Below are 19115 nucleotides of genomic sequence, written 5' to 3'. Positions count from 1 at the left end.
TCTGTGTGGAAATTATTCGTAAAGGATCTCGTAATATACGCATTACACTTTTGCCGATTTATGCAATCGTAAATAGATTCCAAGTTACATGAATTTCCAAGAACATATATACTCCTACTTACTTAAAATAGCGCGTCGAACCGTTTGGAAGAGTACAGACAGAAGATTAAAAAAAAACCCGATTTTGTTGGGCTGATGCACAAAATGTTGGCAAGCATTCTGTGAAGGACAATCAACAACTCAGCGAAAGGGGAAAAAATTGAGTGCACCTGTCTTGTTGATTCATCCTTAAATTGGGTTACTTTTAATTTTGTGCAGTAGCGAATTTTTTTATCTTGTTTTAGAGCTCCTGTGAAATACATCTTCCCGTTACAATAAAAAATTAAAACAAAAGAAAAGAAGATCTGAAGGCTTTCAGTTTTATATTACGCCCAAAGGGGCATTTTTTTAACGTTTTGTGAGATACCTTTATTTATTAAATATCATCTTCTTCGCTCTTGAACCACATAAAATTCAGTTCAACAGCAATATCACCAAATATTAAAAAAAAAAAAAAAAAAAAAAAAAAAGCCATAGCTTTAGAATTTCCGATAGACAGTCTCGCGCACCGTTGCCATTACTACCTTTAAAATTGTTGAGTTTGTTAATCCAAAATTCGTTAAAGTTCTACAAATTTGAAATAAATAATAAAACTAATTCAAAATTCGGGTGTTTAAGTGCCCATGTTCGGGTGGAGGATTACGTTATTCAAAATTGGATGGCTGTAGGTACCGTCGTTTTTTCACAATTCTACAAACATACATACCCTCATTCAGATTCTTCATTATTTAATAATTTCTTTCAATATAATGCAGGTCTAAAATATTTGGTGGCAACAATTCAAAGTGATTCGCCGTTTATAGTGAAACGCCACAAATTACCGTTTTGAGACTAATAGCCCTTCTGGGCTGCTGCTTTGGGCTAAAAAACCTTGTAATACATATAACTGAAAATTTAGCATCATTTTGAGGATTGGAAAGTTAATGCTCTTGAAAGGATCATTATAAAGGTTCATAAATTGATTCGAGAAAAATATTTATTTCATGTCAAGTTTATATATTTTTATCTAATTATAATATATCTTATTTTAATTTAATATTTTTATCTCTGGGGATTATGAACAAGCGAATCGCGATTAAGTCAGACTTTATAAGACCCCTCCGTGCGTCATAGAAGGTGGCTATAATTATCACAGCACAATTAATCAACGTTAGGGAAGGGGGAAAACACCTATTTTCGTTATCGGAACCTATTTTCAGTATCTTTGTTATTTGTGTGCATTTTCTGTTGCGATCGTGTGCGTTTCATTCGAATATCTGAAAAATAGTTATGTCGAAACACTTGTTGAATCGTAGTGGTTAAGAAACAGATGTCGATCTCCGGTTAAGAATAGATTAAAAAGTTTTGGAGTTTTTTGCCTCCTCTTCTTATCTTCGGAGTTAAAGTATTCGCATTGTTTTTCTGTGGTGAACATTGAGCCTACACATCGGTTGCCACCTACTTGTTATCTCTTATCTAATCGTGTTTGAGTTCTTTTTGCTTATTTGTTTAGAGCTCCACGAGCAGTCGTTAGGGCCCGATTGATCATAGGATAAAAAAATCTTTGCTTTGTGTCAGGTTGATTATGTATGCTTCTAATGTTGCAGGAAAATTCTATGAGAGATCAAACAAATGATTTATTCTTAAAACAGTATGGCCAGCGTAAAAAAATTACTTTTCTACTCTTTGTGTTGACACTTTCCGTATTTCTACGCCTATTTCCATCACTCCTTACCGAGCTTAGGGTCTGAAATTTTAAAAATATTCGCATCGTTTTTCTCTTCCTCAGTACGTTGAGAGAACGAGTTTCCCTTGGTGATTGTTTTTATTTTACTCACAAAGACAAAACCCCGCAAACTACCTTCCGTCTCGCCGAACCTATCCCTTTCAACTGTTGAACGGTATGCCAGCTTTAATACAACAATCGACCCCTCACAAGGCCAAGAACTGTACAAGAACACAACCATGGCCTTCTAATCTCGAAGGCCACGACACAACTCGCCAGCACGAACTGATATGCAGTCTTACGATTTCGCCCAGCCAGGCCTCCAGTTTACTCCTCTCTAATTATTTATGGATGATTTAAGGCCTAGGGAGTAGCAAAGACAACAGTGAAAACGGATGAGATTAAGTTATAGAGAAATGGAAATAAAAATATCTTATTAGTCCAAAGGGGCAATTTGCCCAGAAGGACAATTAATTTCGTTTTGGCATTTTGCGTCGATTCACTGCGAGCGTTGTTTCACTTTTCAGATTGTTGCCACCCAATATTATCGCCCTGTATTATATTTAAAGAAATTAAATAATGAAGAATCTGCATAAATGTATGTTTCTCGCACTGTGGTAAAACAACGATACGTAGAGCCGTCGACTTTTAAATAACGTACGTTTCCACCCGAATATGGGCATCTGGATAATATTCTTTTTATTTGGAAGCCCAAAACTGGAATTTGTTTTATTATCTGTTTCATATTTTGTAAAACTTTAACAAATTTTTGATTAACAAACTCGACGGCCTTTCAGATTTTTAGTCCAAAGGGGCAATTTGCCCAGGAGTATTAATTTCATTTTGGCATTTTGCGTTGATTCACTACAAGCGTTGTTTTTGTTTGAAAGTATTATATTATTAATATTACTTTTTATTCTTATTGGAATGTAGATTTCTTTTAAAGAAATAACATTGCGATAATTAGCTGCTCTTATTGTAATCGCTTTCTTCGGAAATTAAATTTACTCGTTAGATTTTTGGACTCGCTCGTTCTGGACAATAACATTAGTTAAGAGGTTCTGAACAATACCATAAGTTAACATTAGTTAGGAGGGGAATATGACCGTGTTTACTCGCGTAATAGTCGCACTTTTTTTTGCTAATTTTTCACTGTAAAAGTCTAGGTGCGATTATTATGCGGGGAATGTTACACAATAGTGCACACTTGACGATTTTTTTTTTTTTTTTTTTTTTCCTTTTTTGCTTCAAAAGGGGGTGCGACTATTACGCGAGTAAATACGGCATGTCGTCTAGCAAATTATAATTTTCCATGTATGGAAGATCTATATATCTCTCCACCATACACACGCACACAATTCAAATTATATATTTCCACACCATATACACGCACACACTTCAAAATGAGAATGTGGCATCGAAAAACCTTGATATTAATTTTAAAAAAAAATCGCAAAGGATTTTCGAGAATTTCTTTATATTCTTTCGAGATTCCCGGTTCTTGAGAATTTTAAGAAAAATTATTTCTGCTCGTCTTTCAAATTGCCTTTACATATCTGAAAGCTGCAACTTCAAACTGTGCAAGAGTACTTAAAAATGGCTTTGAAACTGTTCTCGAGATATATCGGCAAAATCTCAAATCAATATACCGTTTACACTTTGTTCAGAATGCAGTCTTTAATGAATTGTATAAAATCAAACCCTTTATTCCAATTTAAATTTCAGTTTTTAGACTCCAAAGAAATTGGATGCTGCTTCATGAAATCAAACTGAAAATACAGTTCCAGCTTTGTTCAGTCTTCGAATCAGGAGAAACGAACGGCATAAAGTTAAAATTCTTTTTTGTTCGGTAAACAACATTTAAAACAACGAATATGAGATGGAGTAAATCAAAACAAAATTTCCTATGAAACTGTTTTTAATCTGTCAAAAGAGGTTCTTTTTCATGACGTCTGTACGTACTTACGTATGTTTCTCGCATAACTCTAAAACGAATAGCTGTAGAACGTTGAAATTTTGTATATGGGTCTGCTACAACATCTAATTGTTCACCTCCCTGTTTTATTGCAGTGGGCCACACCAAACGTATATATGTACCCACTCGCTTACCCGGCAAGATGAGCTTTTTTTTTTTTTTTATTCGTATATGTTGGTAAATTGTACATTTTTTGTTTTAAAAGTGATAGAAGTAGGTTATTGTTATGTTCTGGCTACGGTTTTTATGCTTTATTTAACCTGATAATTTTAAATTTATCGATAATTTAAAAGTTCAAGCGGTGCTAGGAGTAACGAGGCGGTCATTTGTTTGCATTTAAAACTCTTAGTAAAATAGTGAATTAAGTCAGTTGGTGCACCAACTTCAAAATCTTTTTGCTTATAGGGACCAAACTTTAACTTTCAGTTTTGTGCACCGAAAAATTTGTCTTCTTGCACGTTGGTGAATGGTTTGTTTTCCCGTAGACACTCTAATTTTAATTTCGAAGTTTTAGGTTTTTTTTTTTTTTTTTTTTTTTTTTTTTTTTTTTTTTTTTATTTTATAATTTTTAGTGAAGATGTTTTGAGTTTTCATGCATATTTTGCCTTGTCACGTAGAAGAAAATTAGTCTCTAAAGAAATTCGAAGAAATAAGTTTAAATGAAATGCGGCCAAAAATATGTATAATTTAATAGGAAGTGATGTGGTGCCCGCATCAATATTTTTAATTGTAAGTTTTTAAAACTTTATACCGGTTAGGAGTGTTTCCCTTTCCCATTGTTCTGCAAACAATACAAGCACCGTAAAAGGTCGTCACCTCTCGACGCACAAAAGAGGATTTTTTGGCTCGCGGTTAGAAATATTTGGACACCTTGGTGTAGAACAACAGGTTATGAGCTGCATAACAAGAACAAATCTTCATTCGTTGCTCAGTTTTTAGATCTAGAAACAGCCGATAAATGTTGCTTAAAAAATCAAGCGAAAAATCAAAAAATAAGTTTTATAAAGAAAAAAAAAACTTTTTTAAAAAGCGCATAAAATAATGAACGAACTAGGAGCAGAAAAGTAATCCATCATATAGTTTAATGGGACCAAAAGATTAAATAACTGTCATTACAAAATTCACCTACAATTCTATATCACGAATAATAAAAGCTTGGAGTATTCTTAATGAATGTCTTATACTTTTGGAAATGCAATTCGATTATCATATTTCATTGTTTAGAAGCACATACATTTATTATTGGCGATATAAAATTGTAGGTGATTGATTTTGTAAAGAGAATTATTTAATCTCTTGCTCCCATTAAACTGTATGATAAATTATTTTTCTACTTCTAGCTCATTCATTATTTTATAACATTTAAATAAAAGCTTATGTTATTAAAAACTTTTATTTATTTATTTTCATAAAAAAGCACTTTATACTTCCTTCTACGAAGTAAAAAGGAAGTGTTGCAATCGCGAAAAATTTAGGCTATCCGATGTCAATGGAAATATGCATTTTGATCTTTCCCGAATCCATTTCGACTATTTTCTTGCATTATATCTGCACTTACATTCGGAAAAATTTTATACTCATTATGAAATAATAAATATACGAGATGTTTGACTCCCGTACGACAAAAATTGTGCGAGATATTTAATTTCAAAATTTGCAAATTTTGATGTCAGTTTCAACTTACGTAGAGGGACTGGTTGAGTTAGAATAATTCGAGGAAGTAAATTCAAATGAAGTCCAGCAAAACGTTTGTATAATTTAATAGATATACCAAACGGTCATTTAGTATCCATATCATGTTTTTTATTAAGCAGGCCGTATCCTATCCACCGAAAACTGATTATGTAAATCTGTCTATTACGACAAACTTTTCCTACAAAGTTATGAGTGTTACTTCTAAGAATTTTTACCCGTATTTCTTAGCTGTTTCAGACTTTTTGTGGGGGTTTAGTTCCTTACTATTAAATGCAGAGGAGAAAAGGCTATTAAATTATAACTGAATGAAATTTTGAATTTGCATACATTAGATCTAGTTAAAAGATTCTAATTTTCAACTATTAAATCCCTACAAGTACAAAATATCGAATCTGTCGGTGCAAAAGATTGCATTCATAATTTTGCCCACGCTTTAAAAATTCACATAATAATTCACTGCAAATGTAATATAATACTATAAGGTGGAAATTCAGAAGAGAAAGTAAAATTCAAGTGAAAGGTATGTCTAATTGTTTGGGTTTTAATCCATTTGTCATTTTATATATATATTTTCTGCGCGAACCTTTTTTTTAAGAATATTTTTTCCGGTAATGAAATTTCAAGGCTGTTTGTTGTAAATTACGTTTCGCCAAGGATACGACTTGACAATTCGAATGAAACGTAGAACTGACAAAACTGTAAAATGTGATTTCCACATTTTGTGCTTACCTAACTGCTGGGAATTATTAAAAAGAAAAAAATAAACTACGCATCTCTCTGGAGGAAAAACTTCTCTTAGAATCGTCCGTGTCCTTTTCATCCCGGAATTCTGAATTCGCAACCGTATTACGTCCTCATCAAAAGGGAAAGTGATGTAAGAAGGCTGTGGCAAGGGCGGTTGCGATTACAGGTGGATGCGCAACTTTTTCTTTTAATTTCTTTCCCTCTCTTTATTAGTTGTTCTCTTAGTTCGTTTATTTTATTTCGAATTTCAAGGAATTCATTAACGCGACTTGACATTTTATACTCTTGTTCTTGGTTGCCTTTAGGCATGAAATAAGAGTTTAAGTTTCAGCTCAAGTTTTTTTTTCCCCCGTACAGTGTTGCCATTGCTCGCTTTGAAATCGTTGAGTTTATTAATCAAAAATTCCAAAACTTCTTAAATTTGCAAACAAAGTTTTGCAAAATTTCAAATAGATAATAAAACAAATTCGAAATTTGGGCTTTTAAGTGCCCATGTTCAGTTGGAGGACTACATTCTTCAAAGCTGGATGGTCCTAGGTACCGTTGTTTTTTCACAATGCTAGAAACATTCATGCATTCTTGCAGATTCCTCATTATTTAGTTTCTTTAAATGTAATGCATAGCGATAATATTTGATGGCATCAGTCTGAAAAGTGAAACGACGCAAAATGGCGTTTTGAGACCAATAGCCGTTTTTGTGTCTAACTCCCCCTTGGGCTAAAAATAGAAATACAAAAAGACAAAACAGTAATTAACCTCATTACAATAACAATAACTACGACAAAACTGGAAAATGGAATAACAAATGACTATGCTACGGTGAAACACCGAAATCTGGAGAATGTCGACTTTCACCGGTGAATGTCAACATTCACATAGTCGCTTGGTGTATGTCCGAAATATTTTCCAAATACACTTCTTTCTGACTTACACCGGTGAATGTCGACATTCACCATGTACTAATTCGCGAAAAAACGCACTTGAGACTCGGAATAAGAACTTAAGAATATAAGAACTTAAAACACACAGTACATTCAAAATGAGAAAGGAAAATAATAGAAGTTATAAACTTACCAAATTATGTGAGTCAAATCTTATTTATTGCGACAACTTAAACTATTATGACACTTTGAATTGCACAAGAGGCCCTCTTTTATAACTGCATTTATTTGTGGAACACTTTCTTTTGGAATGGCAGCGTGTACATATACTCCTCTCTTTTCGACGTACCCCAGAGCATATCTGTGATTGTCGACATACACCGGTGAGGGTCCGAATGTACAAGAATGTAAAGAAATATTCGATCTTTCACCGACGTATTTGGTGAATGTTGACATTCTCCGGTGAATGTCGACATTCTCCAATTTCGGTCTTTCACGGTAACAACTAATAAAAAATAATAATAATTGAAAATAATAATAATAATCTCTGGATGTGAACTAGATCAACTTTCTAGTTTACCAATATGGGCTTAGGTTTTCTTCGTTCAACTAGGAACATTTTAGCAAATGATCTCTACCCACTCAGAATTCTGCTTGTACAAAGTACGGAAGGGACTGTCATATACACCAATGCGGTGCAGATACAATGATGATCTGGTTTCTAAACGAAAGGTTGTAACTGCGATGGAGCTGGGAGTCTGGGATATTACCAATCAAGTCCCTCCACTTCTTATTCTTAATTTCTTCAAGTAATTTAACTGCACAAATTTTTCTTCAAGGTATTTTTTACTATTCGTTTCATTGATGTAAATGATATCCACTATTATTTTATTGCAAAATGTTCAGATGGTGGTATAAATGTCATAAAAGGCCTAGTCATCAGGCATAAAATGTGGTAGTTCCGTTCACACCTGCGAGACCGGGTGCAAGCTATAGCCAATTAAAGAAGCTAAATTTGCGCATGCGTGGATGTGTCTACAGCTTTCCCGATCTGTTTTCCCCATTCAGGTTTCGCGCGTTCGCTCTGATTGGTCGACTCTTATACCAAGTCGGCATAAGGTTGAAAACTTCGAACCTTATGTCAAAGCCCGTAAAGCAGTTTTTGTCAGGTTACCTAGCAACGAGGCTGGGCTTAAACCAGTTAAGACATTTATACCCTTGTCTGAACGCAGCCTTAGACAACAGTTATCCCTTCTGAGGCTAGAAGATACAGAGTTCTTCTGCAAGATTCAATAATTTTTGATTCCGCGACATTATGTGCAGAAATTGCTTGAATGCCTGAATGGAAGTCTGAGAAAATAACAGTATTTTTGAGTTGGGTTGTGTAAACAATAATTTGTTCAGTTGCAACTCTTAATTTCCTCGAGTTCATCGTCGAAATTGGTCCGAAATGGACTGAGGGATGAGTAGAAAAGATCGGAATACACGATAGCTCCTTTTTTGTCGAGCATTTTCGATCCATTTATGTGAAGTAAATTATCACCTCAAGCTTAAATTCCATTTAAGTTCTATATGTAATTAATATAGTATGTATAACATCAGGAAATTCCAGTTTCACTATTAAAGACTGAAACAAATGGTAAATATTTTAGAATTCCTGTTATCGTCATTTCTAATTATCCGTATAGTTTATTTGTTGTTCTTCATGCAACAAATACTGTTACAGATTTTGTATCTATATGAACAATTTTAATGAACTTATATCGGAAATTGAAACATCTTTTGTATAATGTATCGATATATCGCCAGTTTACCGAGATAGCCATTTATTTACCTTTGCCCCTGTAATTTTATCTTTTTGGCAGAGCTTCATGTCTTTCAAACGTTTCATGTTGCATTACAGAAAAAATACTACAATTTTATTAAAAGTTTTTACATATATACGAAATTCGTAACAATATTATTTTTTTTACTTTTTAATTTAATTGATTTAAATAAAAATGCATTTAAGTCGGGATATGTCTAATTAAAAAAATTAAATATTTTTCACTTTTAAATATACAGAAGATATATAACGTTTCCATGTTAGTATAAATGCATAGTCGTCTAATTGCATTCATCTAAATGCATATTTGTGAAACATTTCGCTTTTTCACCTGGACCATCTCTATCGATAATATGTACTGATAAATCATATTAAAGTATAAAAGATCCCTTTTGGATGACTGTAAAAACCTGGACCCTTTTGCATTAATTTTTTTCCCCTTAAAATTTTCTCCTCTTTATTAAAGCTAAAAAGTATAGTTCGCTTTCAGAAACATTCATTTTTCTGGATTTTTCAGATATCCAGAAAAATTTTGTTCCAATTTGTCCAAATATTTGGATTTTACTATACAGTTTTTTAAGGCAAGCCGTTAAGCATAAAGCTTATCAGTAATTGGTTATGATTCGGAGAGTCATTTTTGCTATTTTATTTCTTCATTTAATTTACATTTAATTACATTTAATAACTGCTTAAAAGATGGTTGTATCAATCTTTACTGTATCGAACACTTATTAATGCACACTCTTGAATTCCGTGAAGTGCTCTTTTCAGCTCGCATTCAACAGGTTTAACACTTTGGACGAGTGCCAGCGAGATTCGTCCAGTTCGTGGTCGGACATTAATCGTAAACCAGGTTCTTTAAGAATTTAGAGAGTCATTTTATATAAAGCAAAAAATCCAATTTCTTTCTGATAAGATATCAGAAAACTATCTTGTATTTGCTTTCCTCTTAATGTCAAAACTTATCAATCTGTTGGGGGGGGGGCTGTCTACTCTTTGTTTTTCGTGCACTTAATATTTGTTCTTCACAATCTACTTCTCACTCTGAACTCGTATTACTTGAGAGTGTTGTTGGTAAAAATCTCTTTCCTTATTGATAACGCTTTTGTATATCATCATCTTGTCATAACACTTATTATTCTCTTATTAACCCGCTCAAGACCGTGATCACGTGCGTCATCACGCGATTCTCTGTTCACGGCATCATACACTGGTTATCATAAATAAAGGAAAAATTACGATTATTGCAAAAGTTGCATGCAGAATTTTATGAAACTTACCCACAATATACAACACATAGTAAGGTATCAAATAACATAAAAAGAAATTACCAGGCAGTTATGCTAGTATAGAAATTAGCACATGTATAAAATGAACAAATCGAAGGTGTCAGTTTGCTATAGGAAAAGTACCTTCAGTATGGAATGTGATCACCTCTAGAAGCAACACAGCACATACAGCGATGTGTGATGCTTTCAATTATGCGGTCTATCAGTTCCTGCAAAACAGTTGCAAGCGCGGCTGAGAGCAGCTAGACGTCTCCCTAAAGCATCCCAAACGTACTCGATAGGATTCAAGTCCGGGGATCTACCTGGCCACTCCATGCGCATAGTTCTTTCCTGTTGATAATAATCATCTACGATGCGAGCCCTGTGTGGTCTTGCGTTGTCATCCTGTAACAGGAAAGCATCACACGATTCCCCTTGGAAAGACATGGAGGTCTGTGCGTCCACCCAAAGAGATGCCACCCCGCAGACACTGCCTCTTCCGTACGCATCTCTTTCACGGATGTTTAACGGATGATAACGGGTTCTAGGTTCTCTCCATATCAAATAACGCCTACTATCGCTTTCTAGACTAAACCTGGACTCATCCGTAAAAAGAAGAGCCCTCCATTGATCAGGCATCCGATGGACATGTCGTGCCCATTGCGAACGGTCCCTCCTATGGCGTGACGTGAGCGGCACGCAAATGGTTGTTCGCCTCGCATACAGACCACCTTTGTGAAGCCTTCTATGAACAGTTGACGATGACACCAACCTTCCGTTGGCTGCAGCAAGGGAGGATCTAAGAAGAGTCGTAGTAGCGGTTCTATTCCTGAGTGCACATAATGTCAAATATCGGTCATCGGCGCTCGTCGTAGCAGTTGGCCGTCCTTGGCTGAACCTCGTAGGTGCCGAATCTGTGATTTGAAATTGCCTCCAAAGTGTTACGAACCACAGAAGGACTCCCATTTAGCCATCTGGCCACTTCTGTTTGACTTTGTCCTCTCTCTAGTCTCCCAATGGCTTTCTATCGTAGTTCTGCAGGCAAATGATGCCTGGAGATCATTGTTACGAATAGGCTAACTCAGATTTCTGATGTCATTATCACAGTGAAATGTGTGGGCTTGTTCTCAAACATGAACTTTTATGCTCCTCGCAGATGACGTATTCCGAGTGCAGCACCACTAATTTGCATATTGCAGTTTTACTCAGCTACTCTTACTTGGCAACATATTCAAATTATACATGGTTTGGTTTATTTTTGAAGGAGTTATCGCTATTTTTGTGATTTTCTTTAAATTTATGATAACCGGTGTCTATGTGACCAGTCTTTTTGTGTCTCGAAGCCACCAGTGATCGCACTTGTGTGATTACAAATTGGAAACTTTTAAGTTTTTAAACAACACTAGATAGTTGTCAAAGTCCGTTATATTTTCGAATAATGTTGCACATTGCTTTCTCCTTCAATATGCCCTTCCGGTTCCAAATTTTTTGTGTTTTTCTTTGTCGGATCAGGGGAATTGGAAGATATGTAGAACAGCGCAAAGAGCTGTGTCTTATTGCCTTTTAGTGTTTTTTTTTTTTTTTTTTTTTTTGTTTATATTTTGACGAAGAAGTCAAGAAGATAGTCTGTAATATGCAAAAACATTTTCTTAAAAGGAAAACAGTTGACGATAGACTCCGTTCTTAGAATGCATAAAGCAAACAAAATATTTTACGCACACGTATGTCTTATTTTATTTTTATTTATAACATTTATTCATTCAAAATGATCCTGTGCAAAATTGGACCATGATATGCGAATAGGATGCAGAATTTAATATGTCTTCAGTTATATTCCTAGTAAATAATAATAAAATGCAGCAAGCACCACATAAACACACTGACTGTTTACGCGCGACTGCCTACCAGACGACCTTGCCACTTATACGCGTTTGCGCCTGCGTCCGGAGTTCTGACGTCATCAAAATTTCCCTACTTTTTTTGCGATACTATGCATGTGGCCTTTTTTCGAGTTTTTAATTTTGTGTGCGTGTTTGCTTATGTGATCTCTCATCTATCTAATGATGTATTTAGATTGACTGTAATATTTGTAGTTTGGAAGGCACAAGCATTCCCGTACGCCTCAAATAGCATCTTAATATTTGCTTCCCATTAGACCATTATGGACGAATGTAATCCTAATTGTTTTCATTAAACATCTCTTAAACTTTTATCACAGCATATGCAGAGACTATCAATGATAATAAACTGAAAATTCAACGTATTTAATTAAAATAATGATTTTAAATCAAATTTAGGCTTACCGGAGAAAATTGTCCAGTGTGCTGCGTCCGTATACTTTCGGGTCGTCTCGACCAACGGGCTGGCTGCACGAGCGGTTTTGTGGTTTTCCACATGTGTAACGTCTATGCGAGCCAGTTCCCCTTAGAAAGCCCTCCACGAAGGCATATCTCCCTTTAAGCAGACAGCCCTAGAGTGCTTTGCCAAAGTTAAATGTACCGTATTTACTAGCGTAATAGTTGCACTTTTTTGCCAATTTTTCAAAGTCTAACTCCGACTATTATGCGGAGGAAATCTACTACACCATATTATACACTTTTGATGATTGATTTTTTCGGCTTTAAAACGGGGGTGCGACTCTTATGTGAGGCCGACTGTTACGCGAATAAATACGGTAGTATACCTTAATAAGTTAAAAACTATTATTTGAAAATGTTCTTATTTCTTAGCAATAAAGTTCTTATCGTGCTTCTTTTTACCATTGTATAACAGAGTGAGAAATGGAAGTTCAAGATTCGCGTGAGAAAAGATATTAAATACATGTAAGCTTGCTTATCCATCCCATGATCAGGCTTGGCTTATTTCTAGTCGCCCCCCCCCCAAGTTTTAATAGTTCTTACTGTGGATGTACCGTATGAATGCTTAGCTTAATAGCATTAATTTACCGTTATTGAACAAATATTTGAAAACTACCGTCTGTTGATGTAGTTTTGTTTGTTATAAATTCATAAAGTAATTAACATTACATTTTTGTTCATTTCAGCTGTGTCTTATTCAGACTGCAGGTCTCAGTTCTGCAACAGACAATTCGAACGCAACATGAAAGATATAGTCCAAGGCTCTAACTACCCATACTGCAGTATTCTTCGTAGCTACTCTGATTGCATACGCCACACAGCCCTCTCTTGCAGAGGAGATTTGCAATACCATTCCGTCCAGTCTTTGATTGGCCAGTGGACTCGAACATATAACTGTGTCCGAGTGTTAGAAAGAGGACCCGAAGCACAGCCACCGGTCAGGGTTCCAGGAGGAGGACATCGGAGACCCCAGAAGAATCACCCCGAGTGCACCTCTTACCATCCGGCTGGTGGGTCGCCAGCTACCTACAGTCACTGTGCCCTGTTTGGAGATCCCCACTTGCGCACTTTCTACGATGAATTGCAGACTTGTGGTGTGGCTGGTGCATGGCCACTTCTGGACAATCCTCATGTCGCAGTGCAGGTGACGAATGAACCCGTCAGCAAGGACTCCATGGCCACCGCCATTACGAAGGTAAGTAAGAAAAATGTTGTTTGCCCCCCTTTCATTTGTTGTTTGTTTGTACGACCACTTTTTATTAATTTATTGCAAAAGAAAGAACTGTGCTCCTATCCAAGTATGAACGCACTATCTATTATAACACACACGTCTGTTTTGACAAACAATTCTTTCAAGCAGTTTTCCTACCAGCCTTGTTTTTGAAAGAAAATATGCAATTTTCCCCTCTTTTCTTCAAAAAGTACGTTTTCAGCCGATCAGTATTGAACTAAAGAGCTTGTAAGAAGCTTCTTTATTGGTAGTCTCTCTGTCTGGGATGGAGATCCTCTTTACGTAGTAACCGCAGAATGATCCGTGGTGGTTGACCGTTATACATCCAAAGCTGGATTGAACATAAGCAAAATAATACGTATTTAGGACATCAAAGAAAGGAAGTACCACAGAAATGTGTGTGGGGCATCAAGGGGGCACCACAGAAAGGTGCTTATGGTGTACTATAAAAAGGTACGTATGGAATCAAAGAAACGAAGCACAGCAAATGGTGTTTAGGGCATTAAGGAAAGGAGACATCACGAAAGATGCTTAAGGCGTCAAGGAAAAGATCATAAAAAGGTGCTTAGGTCCTCAAGTAAAGGGCGCACCAGGAAAAAGTGCTAAGACCATGAAGGAAAGGATACATCCCAAATGATGTTTAGGGCATTAATTAAAGGAGGCAGCATAAAAAAGTGCTTAGGGCGTCAAAGGGGCATCATAAAAAGGTGCTTGGGGGAATCAAGAAAAGGACGCTGTACGAAAAAGTGCTTAGGGCTTTAAAGAAAGGGCGCACTACGAAAATGCGCATCAAAGAAAGAAAGCACCACAAATGGTGTTTAGGGCATCAAGGAAAGGGGGCACTACAAGAAGATGCTTATGGCATGAACGGAAAGGGGTATAAAAAGCGGGTGAGTTCAGAGGTTTAGACAGAGCGTGATTTCCCTTGTATAGCGCACGTTTGCTATTTCGTCCTGCAGCTTCGTAGCGGCTACGCTTTCCGGTCGTTTAGTTAGTCTATCGCCGGTGTAGGCTGCTGACACAGCTTGCTAGGTTAAATTAAATTGTGAAGTCTAAAACATTACTTCTTACCTTTCTAATTTATTGTTAAATTTACCTTTAAGTTCTCACCGCAAGTAGTGGATGTTTTAGTGAGCACGAAGTCCGCGCCTTTTTGTCAGAGTTGTGATAGGTAAAAACGGTTATTTACACCCTTTTCTGCTGTACTGCATTTCACGGTCTGCACTCTTGAGATCTAGACACTGTATGATAGCGGAAAGGATTAGATCTTGTAATTGGATAGAGCCTGTGCTCTCAGTTGTTGTTTAGTTCAGCGTGGTTCGAAGTATTGAGGTTTGAGGTATCTCCGTGACAGCTTAGCTCTTACATACGCTTTGCACTGCGTTGTGTTTAACGTCCTTCGTTGTTTGAAGTGTAACAACTGATTGTACACTTTGGTACTCTGAAGAGTTGTACGAGTATTTTGGTGGAAAGTTCCAGACCTGTAAAGTGGTTCTTTTGGTAAATTTTATCAAGCTATCATGGGTTCTTTGTACCCGTACGCTCGCGACAATATGGAAACATTTACATTCCTTTTGCATACTTTTGTAAATAAACTAATACACAATTCTATCGCGTTTAAAAGAGAAAGTCACTTTTGTTATTTGTATTTTGTTGTGTCCTTCCCGAGTGTTAATTGCCTGTGAGGTGAGACTGAAGAGGATGCGGTTGCAGTTAGTTTATCAATGCTTACGTGCATGCTCAGCGTGTGTAATAAATTCTCTTGTGGTCTTTTTTTTATCTTAACTACGGGGGGGGGTGGCGTAATAAGTCGCTGTACAGTGGAGATTTTACCCCTCCCCCAACGTCTCTTGAAAACTGTTAACGGAAGCATGATGTGTAAAAGACGGGAATGTTGAAGCGGAGGGAAGAATTGTAATCAGAATTTTTACCTGCAGGCGACGAATTTTCGGGTATCAATCATTGCAATGAAGCCCCCCTTTTTTGGAGGGGGGTTATTTCCCATTTTTTGAGGGGGATGTCACTGCAATGATTTTGAAACTGTGCGTGCGTCAATCCGTGTTGCAAATTATTTTTTGTACCGAGAAAATTATATGGATATTAACAGTGAGTGTAGCGTAGATAAATTAAAAGAAACATTCCGTGTTTATTAAAAATTATTTTAAGTCTTATTTTTGCCATTTTATTTCGAAAATCAAACTCGACATTGTAATAGAAGCTGTTGCCATCCCTAACTAAGATGTTTAATTTATTAGCCCAGAGAGGCGTTACACCCAAAAGGGCTATTAGTCTCAGAACGGCATTTCACTTTCTGCGTTGGTTCACTTTTCAAACTGTTGCCACCAAATATTATCGCAATGTATTATATTTAAAGAAACTAAATAATGAAGAATCTGCATTAATGCATGAGTGTTCTGTACGTGTCGTGAAAAAACAACGCTATCCAATTTTGCCATCCAATTTTGAATAACAGTCCTTCAACCGAACATGGCCGCTTGGAAGACCGAAATTTGAATTTCGAATTTGTTTTATTATCTATTTCAAATTTTGTGAAACCTTAACAAATTTTTGATTAACAAACTCGACGATTTCAAAACGAGCCATGGCAACGTTGTACAGGAAAAAAACCTTTTTATCTCCAGCGCGGCGAGACTGTGTATCGCAAATTCTAAAGATATGCTCATTTAAAAAAATTTTTGACGATATTGCTGTTGAATTGAATTTTATTGGATTTAAGTGCGAAGAACATGATATTTAATAAATAAAGGTAACACAAAACGTTAAAATTACGCTCCTTTGGACGTAATTTAAAAATCTGAAACCTTTCAGATTTATTTTAAATTATTATTTAAGTTACTATATAGAATAATCTCATTTTCCTATTATTTCCCATGAAAAAAAAGAAAAAAAAAAATAAATAAATAAAAAAATTTTTTCACCCGTGTGTGTGAGTTTTGTAAAAGCAGCGTGATATAATTTACATAAACACAAGATTCTCTCGTGACGATATGAATAATCATTTGTAGCTTGAGAAAAAGCCAAAAGACCGGATATGCTTATGATTTGTTATGTGAAAGTATAGAAGAAAATCTTTGCTTTAATTGCGTACCGGATGACAGTGTTTCAATCGTATCCGGTGCTGTCATCTTATGTCTCTCTCTTTTTAGTCCAAAGGGATTTGAATCCCGAAGGACTATTAGTTTCGTTTTGGCATTTTGCGTCGGACTCATAAATGTCGGTTCACTTTTCAAACTGTTGCCACAAAATGTTAGAGTCCTGCATTATATTTGAAGAAATTAAATAATGAAAAATCTGCATAAATGTATGTATATTTCTCGTATTGTGATAAAACAACGGTACATAGAGTCATCGAATTTTGAATAACGTAATCCTCCAACGAATATGAGCATGTGGAAGACCAAATTTGAAATTTGAAATTTGTTTTATGATCGATTTCCTATTTTTTAAAACTTTGACGAATTTTTTGATTAACAAACTCAAGGATTTCAAAGCGAGCAATGGCAACGTTGTGCAGAAAAAGCATTTTTATCTCCAGCGCGTGAGTCTCTGTATCGGAAATAATAAAGATATGCTCGTTTTAAAACTATTTTGCGATATTGCTGTTGCACTGGATCTTATGGTTTAAGTGCGAGGAACATGATATTTAATAAAGAAAGGTAACACACAAAATGTTAAAAAACGCCCCTTTGGACGTAATTTAAAATCTAAAACATTTCAGTTTTTTTTTTTTTTTTTTTTTTTTTTTCCCCTGTGCGACTTGTATGATGACTGTGCCTTGCATTTTCCGTACTTACTTTTTGATGTTATAAGATGTCATTAATGGCCTATACAAATTTGTTTGGGCTCTTACGTTACGTTATCAGAGCTTTGCAGTTCGTGTGATCCGCCAAGTATTGTCGTTCCAATATCTTTAGCCTTTAGCCTGCTAAATAGGTAATTCTTTTATCGTTGCCATTTGACACACCGTAAGAGCTTTAGTTTTTTATTTTATTTTCCAACTTGCAACTGTAGTTAACAAGATAATTCTCCGAGTGTTGCCATCTGACTCACCATAAAATTTTTCGTTTTGCAATTTTCCACGTGTAGCTCAGCAAATTGACGAATTTAAAATCAGTAAAATGTGCTTCTTGTCAGTGCCGGTGCAAGGGTCACTTGCCTCAGGTGAATCACTAGAAGCGTCACGAATTTGACTAAATTCAAAAATTACTTTATGTTTTAAAATTTGTCAGTTATTATTAGGGAAAATAAGCTTCGCAAACGTATATTAATAAAACAATAGGAAGAATCGCAAGAAAACCTGGAAATTAATGCAATGTGCATTTCGATGTTATTTCTTATTTATCCCCCCCCAAAAAAAAGGGGAATTTTTTAACATTTTCATTTGAAAATTTTAGGCCATATTATTTTTCTGAATTTATAAAGCTACGATTAAAAATACTTTAAGAATTATGGTATAATTATGCTATAAGAATTATGATATTTTGATTTAATACATTTACTTTTGTTTAATACAAATATAGATATTTTGATGCATATATATATATATATATATATATATATATATATAGGGGCGCGCATTTACCTTTTTGCCTCAGGTGAAAAAATATCTTGGCACGGCTCTGCTTCTTGTAATAATTATCTCTTTATTTAGCTTTATTAACAGTAATAATTTGATTTTATTATTAATAACAAAGCTTTTGTTATTAATAATAAAAAGATGTCTCTAAAACCATTATGGTACGTTCCTCAGTGCAGAATAATCGTTTGGTGTTTGTTTATTTTTATTTCAAAGCTTGGATATATCTGTCATGATTTTTATGCGCATTTATTGCTGAATAAGCTAATTAAACACCCAAGCGTAAGAATTTTTTGTTTTTATTTTCATGTTTGAATAAAAGTTAAATTAGGTTATTTTAATTACGGCAAAGCCTCGAGGGCTATCAGCCTAAGGGATGGGATGCCTTCGTGGAGGACTTTCTGAGGGAAACTGGCTCGTATACATGTTACACATGGGGAAACCACGAAAACATCCACGCAGCCATTCCGTTCGCGGGATTCGAACCTCGGACCGAACTACCAGTGTTCAGGGACTTTACCGCTCGGCCGCTCATATTTGAATAAAGAAATATGCCTCTCCGATGTAACGTGTTGATCCAAATGTCTACTGTATTGAATTTTTTAACTGTTGTGGAACACGCGTCCAATTAAAAGAGAGAAGCTGTTTTGCCAGCTTAAGTACCTTTTATTTATTTATTTATTTTAAATTCCGTCTAGTTCCTTACAGGAAGAAAAGGAAGTATTGCAATCGTGAAAA

The 19115-nt window shown here is 35.5% G+C and overlaps 2 protein-coding genes across 2 annotated transcripts in view; one reads left to right on the top strand and one right to left on the bottom strand.

The window, feature by feature from the left end:
* Positions 1 to 19115, bottom strand: part of LOC118196116 (tubulin polymerization-promoting protein homolog) — a 208287-nt gene that overhangs the window by 143353 nt on the left and 45819 nt on the right. The window lies entirely within an intron of this gene.
* The window catches only part of LOC118198888 (repulsive guidance molecule A-like), a 135891-nt gene that overhangs the window by 75616 nt on the left and 41160 nt on the right, over positions 1 to 19115 (top strand). Inside the window, exon 3 of the mRNA XM_085821536.1 lies at positions 13236 to 13744. Coding sequence (XP_085677662.1) covers positions 13236 to 13744 — 509 coding nt within the window. The remainder of the gene's footprint in view (positions 1 to 13235; positions 13745 to 19115) is intronic.

The sequence above is a fragment of the Stegodyphus dumicola genome, chromosome 8 (assembly GCF_044657685.1).
Source record: "Stegodyphus dumicola isolate Sdum_Otavi_A_Nest chromosome 8, ASM4465768v1".
Taxonomy (NCBI): Eukaryota; Metazoa; Arthropoda; class Arachnida; order Araneae; family Eresidae; genus Stegodyphus; species Stegodyphus dumicola.
This window is presented reverse-complemented; position numbering and strand designations above follow the sequence as displayed.